The following is a 13,654-nucleotide window of genomic DNA, read 5'->3' on the forward strand; positions in this document are numbered from 1 at the left end:
TCTCCATCAGCTTCAACCTAAGGCATTCTTTGCAGATGGACCAACTTATTTCTCTAGTTAACCGCTGCCTCAGCTCAGTGCTTCTGGAAACTTAGCTGTCAGAATCACTGGTAGGGCTTGTAAAAACCACAGGGGTCAGCCAGGTGCAGAGAAGGCTCAGGAATGTGCATTTCTAACACTTCCCTGTGCTTCCCAACCTGTGCCGATGCTGCTGGTCTGTGGACTGTCCTTGGAGAAGCACCGCCTCAGACACACAGAGCTGGGGCTGCTGGGCAAGGTCCTGGCTGGGCAGGTCTTCCCGGAGAGTCCACCAGAAAGCAAACACCACCCAAAGGCCAAGACACATTTACATCTAATATTTAAATACCAGCAACCACCAATATCTGCTCCTCAACGTCTGTGGTTCATACTCACTGGTTATCTTCCTGGTCTCACACCACCCTCACTCTTGCCCACCCTACATGATACCAACCATGTCTGCCCAACATGCCCTTATCCCTAGATACAGGAGTGTCCACTGTGGGCCCTGATCAGAGTGAGGCAATCTGCTAGAATTTGGAATTGGGACTAAGAATGTCTGCCGAGTTGCTCTTTCTAAATATATATATATATATATATATATATATATATATATATATATATATATATTTAAATTTATTTCAGAGAGGAAAGGAGAGGGAGAGAGAGATAGAAACATCAAGGATGCGGAAGAATCATTGGTCAGCTGCCTCCTGCACTCCCCTCACTGGGGATCGAGCCTGCAACCTGGGCATATGCCCTGACCGGGAATTAAACTTTGTGAACTCCTGGTTCATATATAGGTCAACACTCAACCATTGAGCCACGCCGGTCTGGCTAGTTGCCCTTTTGAACTCAGAAGCTGTTGGCATCACCACTCCCTACCAAGTGGTTGGGTAACAGAAAAAGTCCATCTCTTTGTGCAGAGAGAAGGAGGAATGATGTGGAGGGTGAGGGCCCCCTGGCTTCCATACAGTCCTCCAGCCCCTGGCTTCAGTGGACGACGGATGCCCTGCCCTTGGGTTCGCTCCATAAGTAACCCCAAACCTCTGTCTTCTATTAAATTCCCTTCTTGCCAAAACTGACTGAAGAGGATTTCTTATTTACAACCAAAAGAGCCCTAATGAAAACTGTTAATAAAGTTCATCTTCAGGTACTTCTCTTCTCTGCTTCAGTTCACTCAGAGATTATATTTACCTGAAACTTCATCCTGCACAAGTTCAACTGCTTCAACATCCCTCCCAGCTGAAGCCCGCGCTTGTTTAGCTGATTCCCTGAACTCTGCGTCACTATGTATTTCAAATCCAGGGCCTGCTCGGATTCTTCTGCTAGAGGCAATTATCATTTCTTTTCCTCTCCAACACTAGGCTGGGATAAATGACTATAAATCAGAAATGAATATAAATCCATTTGGTGTCCTTTTTTGCACATAGAAATAAGAAAACCAATAGACAGATTTCAAATTAAGGTCTGGATATGCAGTTTTACTTACCATGTTGGATACATTTAAAGGTTTGGTTTTTCAATAATGTTTCTGAATAACTCTGGCTTTCCAGCTACTTATTTTTGTGGAATCACATTTTTAAATCACTGTTACCCACTACTCCTAGGTACAACCATATACGTGGTACATTTTATATACGGATCCCCGTGTAAGCCCGTGGCTCCCCAAAGGGAGAAGAGAGCCTGACTTGATCTCTTTGAGTCTTGATGCTTCCTTCAAGCACAACAGAGATAACGCAGATGGGATTTGGTGCCTTTCGGCGTTAAGTCCTATCTGTGGTAACACATCTGTTCCGTAAGTTTGCAAGGTCACTAGGCACCGCAAAACCGGAGTTTAATAGTGTGACTTGATTCCCTTAGTCTGTTGAATGTCATTTATCCTCTGTATTGAACTTCGGCATGTTGGCCTCCTTAAATCAAGACTTCTGGGAATTATCTTTGGCAACTACACACTTAGCAGAAAAGTGTGATCATTTTGGCTGCCTCGTGTCAGATAACAACAGGTAGTCGCGGTGCCCAGTGGTTTCCCGGAGTGGCTTTCTTTCTTTATGGTAATCAATTTATCCAGCCCAGTTGTTAGGCACTTGACTTCCCAATTAACAACTGACAAAGAACTTGAGCCACAGGAAGGGAGAAAACTCAGATGTCCCCAAACACGCAGCTAATGAAAAATGTAGTCTAGTCTCTAACGCATCTGTGTTTTCCCCATGAAATGTAAATTGTCCATTTGGAAAACAGTGTAAGTACAGAGGTTTCTCCACATAAGGGAAGTTTCACATGATATTTGACTGGGCCACAGCCCAACATCCATTAAGGCGTTATCATAAATTAAAATGGGAATTGAAGCAGCCAACATTATTGACTAAGTCCCTCTTATTAATTCCATGAAAAGACCAAAAGGGCCTAAACTACCACAGATCACAGCTTCCATCCTCCAGGAAAAACCCTTCATTCTACATCGTAGCTGTTCCTCGGGTCCAAATTGAAAGAAGGAAAAACATGGAGGATAATGCCCGGGCCGCCCTTTTCTCCCCCGACTCCGCCTGACCAGAAGGGTTTTCCCCAGCCCGACAGGATGCCAGCAGGAAGGCCTGGGGTCTCATGGGAGGTGCACCGGAGCAGCCCCGACTCCCCTGCATAGATGCTTTGGGACTGAATGATTACCCTTGTCTATCCCATGGAAAAGGGGGTCTGAAGACACTGGCAAGTCCTGTATTTGGATGTCTTTCAGGGCACAAACATCGAAATTGTTAAAGTTACAGCCTGAGGAAAGTCGGACCAGCAGGGTTTTTCCTAACACCATCCTCCTTCTGAGAGCACTAATCTATCCATGCTAAGAAACTCCAATGTCCACCTGAAACCTCATCAAGGGTGAGTCCTCGTTGCCTTGCGGCTTCGGAATGATGGCGTTTGTTTTTAAGTCACACGCCCATACTGAGACTAGCTTGGAGCTTCCTTTGCAGGGCACTAGAGAGTGGAAGCACGGAGCTCCAGGTGCCAGTCACTTACTGGAAGCATTCCCCTGCCCTGGCTTTCTCCTGACCAGACAGACATAAGCATCTGGTGGGTAGGGACTAGGATGCATATGGTTTTTGAACCAGGACTCTTGCACTGAGAATGCTGGGAAATTTTTTCAGGGCAAGAAATAGTTATCTTAGTCTTCAAAGACATTTTCACTTCCACACCCCAAAGCAGGGCAGATGCCCTTTGGAAATGCGATCATATCGTCCATTCAACTGTTGTTTAACCCACAGCACATGGACTCAATAAAACTCAACATAAACATTAAAAAGGCCACTTCTGTACACAGATGTCATCAAATGTGCGTGGCTGCCTAGCCATATTCCATTTGAGGGACCTCATTAACTAGGAAATGATTTCCTACTTCATGACTCAATGCTCATCATCTGAAAGGATTAAGATAAAATGCTTTTATCTGAAAGAACATCTTTTTTGAAATCTCATTTTTGCATATTCTCTTTCGGGGCCACCCCAGCTTTCTCCGCTCACAATACTGGCTGCACAGCAAACTCTGCAATAGAAATATTATCCACTAGACTCACCATCAGGAGGAGGAAGAGTCACTGGTAGGAGAGTTGAAGTCCCTGCAACATGAAAGCCTATGACATGGGAAGGAACCAGAGAGCTGGGTGGCCTCTCTGAATTGACTGAAAAAACAGCAAGCAGATTCCTCTTTGTCACCAGGCCTTTGACACTGAGGGGAGCGTTCAACTGTATGAAAGTATGTTGGCTTGAATATCATGTCTTTAAACTTTCACCAATCAGCCCAGCCTTGCTAAACCTCCCATTTATAGGGGAAGCTACCCTATCATTGCCAAGTTTAGAAAAATGAAGCTACAGTAGGATGTAATGATGGTATTATATTTTATCTAAAATAAAGCACGCTCCCCTGAAGTCCCAGTGCATTTTGAATGAACACCAAAGGAAAGAATTATTAACGCCCCCAATTGGCAAATACAGGAATTTCAACTGTTCTGATTACATGACTTGAAGTAAATCACTACTAAGCTCTTAACTTCCAACCTACTGGTCAACCAGAAACACAGTCAGATTTGCTTGGGAAATTACACAAGGAAGGGGCCCTACTGCACATCCTGCTTTCATCCTCCAACCACAGCAAACTACAAACTGAAAACAGCTTTTGATTCATATTAGCATTTTGAATAGTATTTCTAAAAATTATCTTTAAGCAGTTGTGAACTAAGGATGTGGTATGACTTGGTAAATATTGGTATTGATATAACTTTTCTTTCCATGTTCTGAAAGTCACACCTCTGAATCTAAAAGACACTAAATGTTTACCTGGTCCGAAGGGGACGGGGCAGGATAAGAGGCTGGGTGCATAAATTTCAAGTTACTAGTACAATATGTTTTGCCAACATTTGATAGGCTGGGATTACATTTAGATACTAATTTAAAAAGTCATTCATCTTAAGGATTGAGATTAATTATTGCAGCATCCCATTATGAAATGTTCTATTTCTAACATCTCACTGCTACTCTATGGATAATTACTTCAAGTGCCATCTCAACTACTTATTAGGTTAAGAAAAATATTTTTAATGGTTCTTAAAGAATGTAAAGTATAAATACACAAAAGATGCAGGGTCCTTTACTTGGAAAAAAAATAGATAATCTGATCAATTAGCAGAAGTGCTTTGACTGTCACTAGAATCCATTTAAAATCATGACCTACAGCATCTTAGAAAGCAGCAGTGTTTTCCAACAACTTGCAGTCATATTTAGGTCGCACTTAATAGGGCAGATATACAGTGAACATCCGAAAACAAACTCATACATACAACACAGGATCAATCACCCCTGAATTCACCAAAATAACGTGACAGTGCTGCCATTAGGCTAATTATGAGCCATGCAGGAAGCCACCTGGTTGGCTCCCAAATGAAATGAAGAGACGTGAGCATTTAAGAATAAAGCAAGTACCTGATAGTTTCATGAGAAGTTCAGAAGCTGCTTTGACTGACATGTCCCGCCTTAGCCCACTCCCCTTCCCTTCCTGGGCCTTCAGCGTGTCCTCAGAGATGCTTGGGGCTGACACTTCAGAGTCTGAGCTGAACACATAGCTGGACCGAGGCAAGGAGCCGCTTAGGGCCTCCTCTTCCTGGGGCTCCTCTTTCACTTGAAAGTTAAGATTCATGGGCTCCTTCTGATTTGCAGCTGTCAAAAGAAGAAAGGGATTATATATATATACAGATATAAAAGGCCACTCCCTTCTTAGCTGCCCCCAACTTAATGAAGTATGGATGCACGATCACATTGTGCTAACAGCAGGAGGGACCACAACCTAATCAAAATCAGCTGTGCTCTGGGCACAAAGATACAATACACTTCGTGAGCGCGTGGGCTTCTGAAACTTTCGAACCTATCCTATTCGAAACGTGCCTTTCTCTTTGGTCTCCCTCAAGGTCTTCTTTCCTGTCTATCTGGCTGCCTCCCTGGCTTATTTGCCCTCTCCCCACCAAATCCCATCATAGAATAATGCCTTCAGGCAGTTATCCTGCCATAAAATATTGAATATAAACATGAGTCAGAGGCAACACCCACAGTGAAAACCTGGGGTGGAGTGTAAGGTGAGGATGGAGAATTTGCCAGAAAGAAAAGCTCAGACTAGAGAAATATCGCTTTTACTTTGTTATAAGCCAACACCACTGACCCACAAACAGTGGGGCGTGCACTTGGCATTGTTTTGGGGTCCATGTCTGTATACCAAGTCATCTCTGAGTCCAGATGGGTATTTTTTTTTAAAAGAAAATTTATTTTGGAATAATTTCAGATTTGCAGAGGAGTTGTAAAGATGGTTGGAAGAGTTCCCACATAGTCCTTCACTCAGCATTCCCGATGTTAACATCTGACCTAACCACGATGCATTTGTCAGAACTGAGAAATTCACATTGCTATGATCTAAACTCCAGATTTTATTCAGATTTCACCAGTGTTTCCACTTATGTCCTTTTTCCACGGTTCCTTTTTAGCATGGTTGGTTGGTGTGGAGTGTGTGGTCAGGGCAGAGCTAGCTGGCCTATTATGGGATGGATTCTGTGGCTTGGTTACAGCAAACCACTGAGCTACATACCACTCAGGAAAGACCAAGAAGGAAGGCAAGCATCCTCTACTACCACGTGCAACTTTCACAGGCATCTTGCTTCCCTTTAAAAGGCCATGTGGTAGGAACTTTTAGGTTAGTTATATTGGGTGTGTCTGTCTTTTGAGAAGGAAGATCTCATCCTGATAGAGTTCTCAGTAACACCTAATAGAATGAGCCTTAAGCCCATTCCTGCTTAACAAATAAGAGGAAGAAAAATACATCCCCAAAGCAAACACCTATTTCCCCTTGCCCACCATCTGCCCCAGCCAATACACACAGACACACAAAAAAGTCTTTCTTTCTACCCGTGCCCCTCTATGAATATATATTCTGGAATCACAGGTTCATACAGACTACCGTATTTGAAAACTGGGGCCCAGAGGCCCCACATGACATTTGGAAGTTTTGCTACCAGAAAGAGGAAGAGCCAGGGCTCGAACCTAGTCCATGGGCTGCCCATCTGGTGTCCCTGACCAACCTCCATCACACCACTCTTCCACCTCTGGTCCCTGTGTTATAACAACACCAATGTAACTTGACCTCCAGGTCTTTGATAAAATACGACCTTCTCAATGAAGTATCCTGTTCAAAATTGCAACCCCTCCCCAGTACTCCCAGGCTCTCTTACTCTGCTTTAATCTTCCTTTTCTCCCTAAAATATAGGGTGTCCCAAAAATGCATGCACACACTCTGAACAATTATAAAGGCAGTGTTTATTAAAATACATTTCATTTTCAAAATTGAGCTACCAGCTGTTAAGGTGTGTATACATTTTTGGGGACACCCTGTATTTACCATCTCATAACATACTGTTTAAGATTGAATTGTGCCCCCCTCCCCCAAAATCCATATGTTAAAGCCCTAAACCCCATTGTGACTGAATTTGGAGATAGGGAGGTACTTAAAGTTAAATGAGGCCATTAGGGTAGGACCCTAATCCAATATGACTGGTGCCCTTATAAGAAGAGAGACACATGTGAGGACAAAGCGAGAAGGTGGCCAACTTCAAGCCAAAGAGAGAAAGAGGCCTCAGAAGAAACCAAACTGGCCAGCACCTTGATCTTGGACCTTCAGCATTCAGAACTGTGAAAAATACATTTCTACTGTTTCCATCACTTAGTGGTATTTTGCTATGGTAGCACAAACAGACTAATCACATAAAATATAATTTTCTTTTATGTTTCTCCTTTGCGATTTGTTCTTCATGAAGGCAATGATCTTTGTTTTAATGCTGATGAATCTTGAGTGCCTAGAACAGTGCCTGGAACATAGTAGGTGTTCATGATATATATTTGTTGAATGGGTAAAATACACTGGCCACAAATTAGTGACATCAGATGGCACTCCACTATTCCTTGTGGTAAACAAAAGTTAAGAATCTCAAAATAGTCCACCAAAAGCAATCAGAGGTGCTTTCTCAGAACTGATCATTCTTTTGGGGGATAAAACCTTAGTTATAAAGTTAAGAGCTTTGTTGCCTACACTGCGGGCACTTACTGAGGTGTCTTTGAGGGATCACTGATACTCTGGCATTTCTAAGAGGGGAGTCCAGACATCAAGGAAAGTGCCTAAAATCTACCCATTTGGGGACAATGCCATCAGAATCTGAACCAAAGGGAACCAAGTCATTCTCTAGAGCAGTGGTTCTCAACCTTCCTAATGCCGTGACCCTTTAATACAGTTCTTCATGTTGTGGTGACCCAAAACCATAAAATTATTTTCATTGCTATTTCATACCTGTAATTTTGCTACTGTTATGAATCGTAATGTAAATATCTGATATGCAGGATGTATTTTCATTGTTACAAATTGAACATAATTAAAGCATAGTGATTAATCACAAAAACAATATGTAATTATATATGTGTTTTCCAATGGTCTTGGGCAACCCCTGTGAAAGGGTCGTTCGACCCCCAAAGGGGTCGCGACCCACAGGTTGAGAACCGCTGCTCTAGCGCAATCTGCAACAAGTATGTATTCCCAATCTCAACCAGAAAGGCAGCTCCTGGGAAGACTGTTTATTTAGTGCATTTCTCCCCTTTCAACCACTGCCTGGGAGTTTGCTAACCACCTCCTAAAGCTTCTCTTGCCCTCAGCCTTTCTTCCAGAACCCTTCATCCTCTCCCAAGAGCATGCCAGTTAGTCACGACAGAGTCATTAAACAGTGTATGGTCTATTAAGTCTGTGACTTTGATTCTTTGGGAAGGAATAATATAAAGTGAATGGTTAGGTATTTTTAAAAGTGCTTCAATGCTATATCTTTTACTTTAAAACTTTTTAAAATTCTAAGGTGAGGCTAGGAAAGATAAGAAACTACTGAGGCCCTAGGAGTAAATCCCAGTTCTAGAGAGGACACAACCATTATACTGAGGCTCTGAACTATAAGGAGCTTCTACACGCCATGGAACACGTGAGGGGGAGAGAGGTATTCAGCACTGCTAGTACAGCCCAGATTTAACAGAACCTCAAGGACACTTAAAACAACACCAACAGGCAAGCAGGATGTTGCTGATTATAAATCTGCAAATCTTTCTACCTGGTTTTCATTCTAACAAGAATAGCATAAAACTGGTAACGTGCTGGGGAAATATAAGTAAAGTTAATGGCATGTCACAAAAGCGTGTGGGAGACACTCGTTTGCTCAAGTTTTCATTTCCCAAACATTTGGGCCCAAATAAAAGGTGTAAAACTGGAAATATGAAGGTTATCCTGCTTTCTTTCAATTACCAGAAATATTTACACTGAGAATAGTATATAAAGCCTGTATTTTAACATTAATATGGCTAAATAATTACTATTGTTGTTTTGTTTTATCCTCAAAAAACAAACCATTCTCTTTCTTCAGAGAAAGTTAAAATTAAAGATATGTTCTTTTGGGCGTAGGGGGATTGCTAAGGGAAAAGCAATCCTATCTGACTCACTGCATAGTCTTGACTTCATTCTTACTAACAGAGATTTGTGCACAATGACCTCAATTTGCAAAGGACTTTCCCAGCACCTGTCTTGACTTCTGTGTGCATAACTTAAAGCTTCCAGATATTTCACTGTTTTTAAGAAGATACCATAATATTTTTGTTTTTGTTTTTCATTTTATTTTTGTCACATTATTTTAGGAATTATTTATTGTTTTGAGAAAGTTATCAGAACCCATCAGTAACTCAATGCAAGAGAAAAACTCAGGAAGTAAAGAGCTATTAGTGATGCTGTTGTAATAACCTGGCTATTATTTAACAGGAAAGGAGGAAAGGGAAGCTCAGACAGACTCATGCCCAGCAAGGTCTGAGCGATGTGGGAAGGTGCTGGTCTGTCAATCACACCTGAAAGCAAGTCAGTGGCTGGAATGGGTGTGACCACTGCAAGAGAGCAAAACCGGATATTCAAAACTTCCCAACAAAGGAAGTTCCTTCCTTCTCTTTCTCATGCCCTTGGTTCCTGGCTTCCTGTGGCAGGGGGATGCGCTCCCCTGTGCCCACATGGTGCACGGCCATGGTGGACTCCACACATGGACTCATGGACTTTGATTAGCCTGGATGCTGAACCACACCTGGCTGCAACATGGAGCGGAAGCTCTGGACACCGGCCTTGTTTCTGGCCCTGCGGGAACCCCAGCTGCACCGTTTCCAGGACTGGCGCAAGGGGCAGGGGGCTTTGGAACTTGGGAAATGTAACCTCATACAAATAAAGTCTTCTTCCACATCCCATTCTCATTTCAGCGACGCCCCCAAAGCCTCCACCTCACTCCGAGTGATAGGGGAGTTTGATTCTCGAGTAACATTAGAACCTAATCTGTGATCTCCTTTTATCTCTTTTTTTCATGTTTAAATTTTAAATTTTTTCTTCAGATACTCCGCTGTTCACACAGTGAGGAAGCCCCACTCAGCAAGAGGCCCCTCCTCTCACTGTTCAAACATGTGAGGGCCTGAGCCTAAAGGATGCATATCTTACGTTTACACATTTAGGGAGGTGGGCTGCCATTTAGAAGAAACAAGCTAGCTTTTTGAGGATTTATAGAGGATTCAAGATAAAGGCTAATATGGGGAAGGAGTGGAAGCCACTGGGGTAAAATGACTCCAAGTTGCTAATTCTAATGGCCAGGTGTTAATAAGTTATAAAAGAAGCCCTTCTTTAAAGTAAGGTGTCATCGATTCTCCTGAAGATTTCTCCCATGAACTCCCCCCCCCCGCCTTTGAGGAAAATTCTATATAACTTCCATAAAGGCCATAATTTGTTTTAACAATGCATATAACTAGCATTTGAATAGTTACTCAGGAATTAATCCATCAACCACAGAAGATAGGGATCATTATTATCTTCATTTTAGAGTCAAGGAAACTAAGGTCCCAAGAAGTTAACAGACTGACCCTGCCCCGCCCCCACCCCCCAAAAAAACCTCACAGGACCTCTAGACTCCAGGGCTTCTGACTGAAAATGCACCCAAGTTCTCTCCTTTCTCTCCAAGAAAACCCAAGCTTCTTTATGAAAGATGCTAACCTAAGAGGTTGGACTGTGGGCTTAGAAAATAAGTGATATGGAGTGAACTACACATCGTACATGAGAAAGGGGAGGGTGCGGTGCAACCTGAAGGGAGGGGACATTTTCTGAAAGGAGAGAATTTTGTGAACATTTGACTAAGAGGTGGAAGAGGAGAAACCAACTGCAACATGGCAGCTTCTGTTCTGTCCTGCCGGGTCCCTCTGGTGAAGGAAAACATTTTCCTTGAGTTTAATAAGACGGAGCTCTCTTTCAGTGCAGTGTCTAGCAATTTTGCAAATTCTGAGCTGTTACACGAAAAAGCTAGACCAATGAGAGTTTTATTAACTACCTCACCCTAAAGCAGAGCCAAAGACTCTCAGAGTTAGAAGAGACCGCAGATCAGTGGTTTTCAAACAGTGTTCCAAGGAACCCTAGGGTATGCTTCAGGGGTTCCAAATGTTTGTTTCAAATGTAAGATTATTTTAAAATTAGTTCTCCATTTGGTTTGAAAATTAATATAAAATTTAATTTTAAAATGTGCACCCCCCAGCTGCATTATCCAAGATGTCAATTAGAAACCACTAATACGTTAACTTGTGTTGATAAGTCCATCTGGAGATCACTACAATGTTAACTTGCAATGATAAGTTAATTGAGTTTTATGTATCACTTGTAATGCAGTTTTTGCTGCTCTCATGAAAGTGTTAGAGCAGCAGTTCTCAACCTGTGGGTCGCGACCCCTTTGGAGGTCAAACGACCCCTTCACAGGGGTCGCCTAAGACCATCCTGCATATCAGATATTTACATTACGATTCATAACAGTAGCAACATTACAGTTATGAAGTAGCAACAAAAATAATTTTATGGTTGGGTCACAACATGAGGAACTGTATTTAAAGGGCCAGAAGGTTGAGAACCACTGTGTTAGAGTTTTAGTAATCAATCATGAATAAGGAAGTGGCTGGCTATCTTTCAAGAAATTCACACCGGGGCATGTGTATCCATGTAAAACTACACACCCAGCGTACACCTAGAGTCTATGGCAGCCGTTTGAAATGAATAAAACTATTGAAAAAAAAGACCGTACCCTTTTATGTAATGAGGTTTACTTTGAATTTATATTAGTTCACACAAACACTCCATCCATGCTTTTGTTCAGGCCCTCCGGTCCAGTTTAAGAACCCATTGTGGCCCTCGAGTCAAAAAGTTTGCCCACCCCTGGTCTATGGGCATTCCTTAAATCAGGCTTTCTCAACCTTGGCACCACTGACATTCTGGGCTGGATAATTTGCTATGAGACTGTCTTGCACAGTATAGAATATTGAGCAGCACCCCTGGCCTCTCTACCCCTAGATGCCAATAGACTTTCCAGCTATGACAGCAAAAAATTTTTCCAGACATTGCCAACTGTCCCCTGGGCACACTTCTGGTTGAGAACCACTGCCTTAAATTAAATGCCAGGGCAGGTCTAAGTGTACCTGCTTTGGTGAAGCTTCTGATGGTGCCTGATAGGCTTATGTAGACACAGAGAGACAGCTGGCTCTATCATTTACAGAGCACTTACTACGGGCCAGGGAGCATGCGAGGTGTTTACTTGGGTTAATATCTCTGATCAATCCTCACAACAATCCTTTGAAGTAGGTACTACTATTGTCTCCATTTTGCAGATGAGAAGCTGAGACTAGAGATGAAATAAATTTCCAAATAACAGTTTACTGACTAATAACCAAGTAGTTACTACAGAATGATAGATGGCTTTAGTGTGTATTGAACGTTGCAGATGCTTCCTATTTGCCCTTCATTATGATAAGGCATGAGGGCAGTTGCTAAATATTGTCAACTTTGAAACAAAATTTTATTATTATTATATTCTTCTTTCAAGTATCTGAATACATTCCAGTGAAGGGATTCTGAGATTAAAGGTGAGTTCCTTGAAATCTGACCTCATTTACCACAACATTTCCCTGTGTAAATGGTGTTTCTCGAATCTGCAATAAACAAAATAAACTTGGAAATATACTAGTAGACTCAAGGCTTCACCTGATCATAACGCTAATTTCATATTTTTTTAATTACCCAATAGTGACTGTTTTCTTAATTATGTGGCTTTTTAAGTAAATAAATGTAATAAATGTGAACTTTAAAAATAAAGTTATATTTAAAAATATATGTTCTATGTGTTTTATATGTTGAGTCTGCTCTTAAGACTTTTTTTTTTTGGGGGGGGGGATGGGTTTACTGTTTAAAATACAAGCCAACAAAATAAACATCATTACTGTTTTCCACTCCCTTATTTTACAATCAGAAATCAGAGGACGATTTGGCCTTTTTAAAACCACACAGCTTGTTGGCAACAGAACCAGAACCAGAGCCCAGCTCTCCAGATCACAAACCAAAGCTGTTCCCTTGTAAGTGTATGAAAGTACGTATGACCAGCCTGGGAAGCAGGGCTTTGTTGATAATTTGATATTTTTAAGTGAGAAAAAATAAAAAATAAACTGCCTTCTAAAATCATAAGGAACGGCAAGATTTGATTAAATAATAACAACAGTGGAGTATTACTTTTAGATGTTAAGCATATTATATCTAAATAGAATGTTCAAAACATTAGCTAAATATTTTTAAGCCTTGCTCTCCAATAAGGTAAACTATTTAATTTGCCTTAAGTAGTTTTGTAATTAGTGCTTAGTGACGTTTTAAGCATCTCATATTTTTCATTAATGCCCACCTGAGCTAATACTTGGCCACACTTCAGGATCTACGTCTCAAACCAAGACTGCACAGGTCATCAACAAGGGCCGCTGCAGTTACAGACAGGGTGACAAAGGAAACAAAACAGCCCCTGGAGCGGGGTCAAGGAGAGTGACAATGAGCGGTGCCTCAAGAACGTTAGCATAAATAAATAAATAAGGTTTTTCTCTCTGTACTTAACTACTAAACCCAACACATAATGAGCAAAAGTAGCTATTTGCAGTAATCCACTTAACAGACAGGATATCTCCCTTGTCAAAAGCAGGAAGGACAAGTCCTGGA

The 13,654-nt window shown here is 41.8% G+C and overlaps 1 protein-coding gene across 3 annotated transcripts in view; it reads right to left on the reverse strand.

The window, feature by feature from the left end:
* The window catches only part of ZNF827 (zinc finger protein 827), a 166,213-nt gene that overhangs the window by 96,084 nt on the left and 56,475 nt on the right, over positions 1-13,654 (reverse strand). For all 3 annotated transcript variants that reach the window (XM_036313385.1, XM_036313387.1, XM_036313388.1), the window contains exon 5: positions 4,987-5,220. In XM_036313385.1, the coding sequence (XP_036169278.1) occupies positions 4,987-5,220 (234 nt within the window). The remainder of the gene's footprint in view (positions 1-4,986; positions 5,221-13,654) is intronic.

The sequence above is a fragment of the Myotis myotis genome, unplaced genomic scaffold (genome assembly GCF_014108235.1).
Source record: "Myotis myotis isolate mMyoMyo1 unplaced genomic scaffold, mMyoMyo1.p scaffold_m19_p_6, whole genome shotgun sequence".
Classification (NCBI taxonomy): Eukaryota; Metazoa; Chordata; class Mammalia; order Chiroptera; family Vespertilionidae; genus Myotis; species Myotis myotis.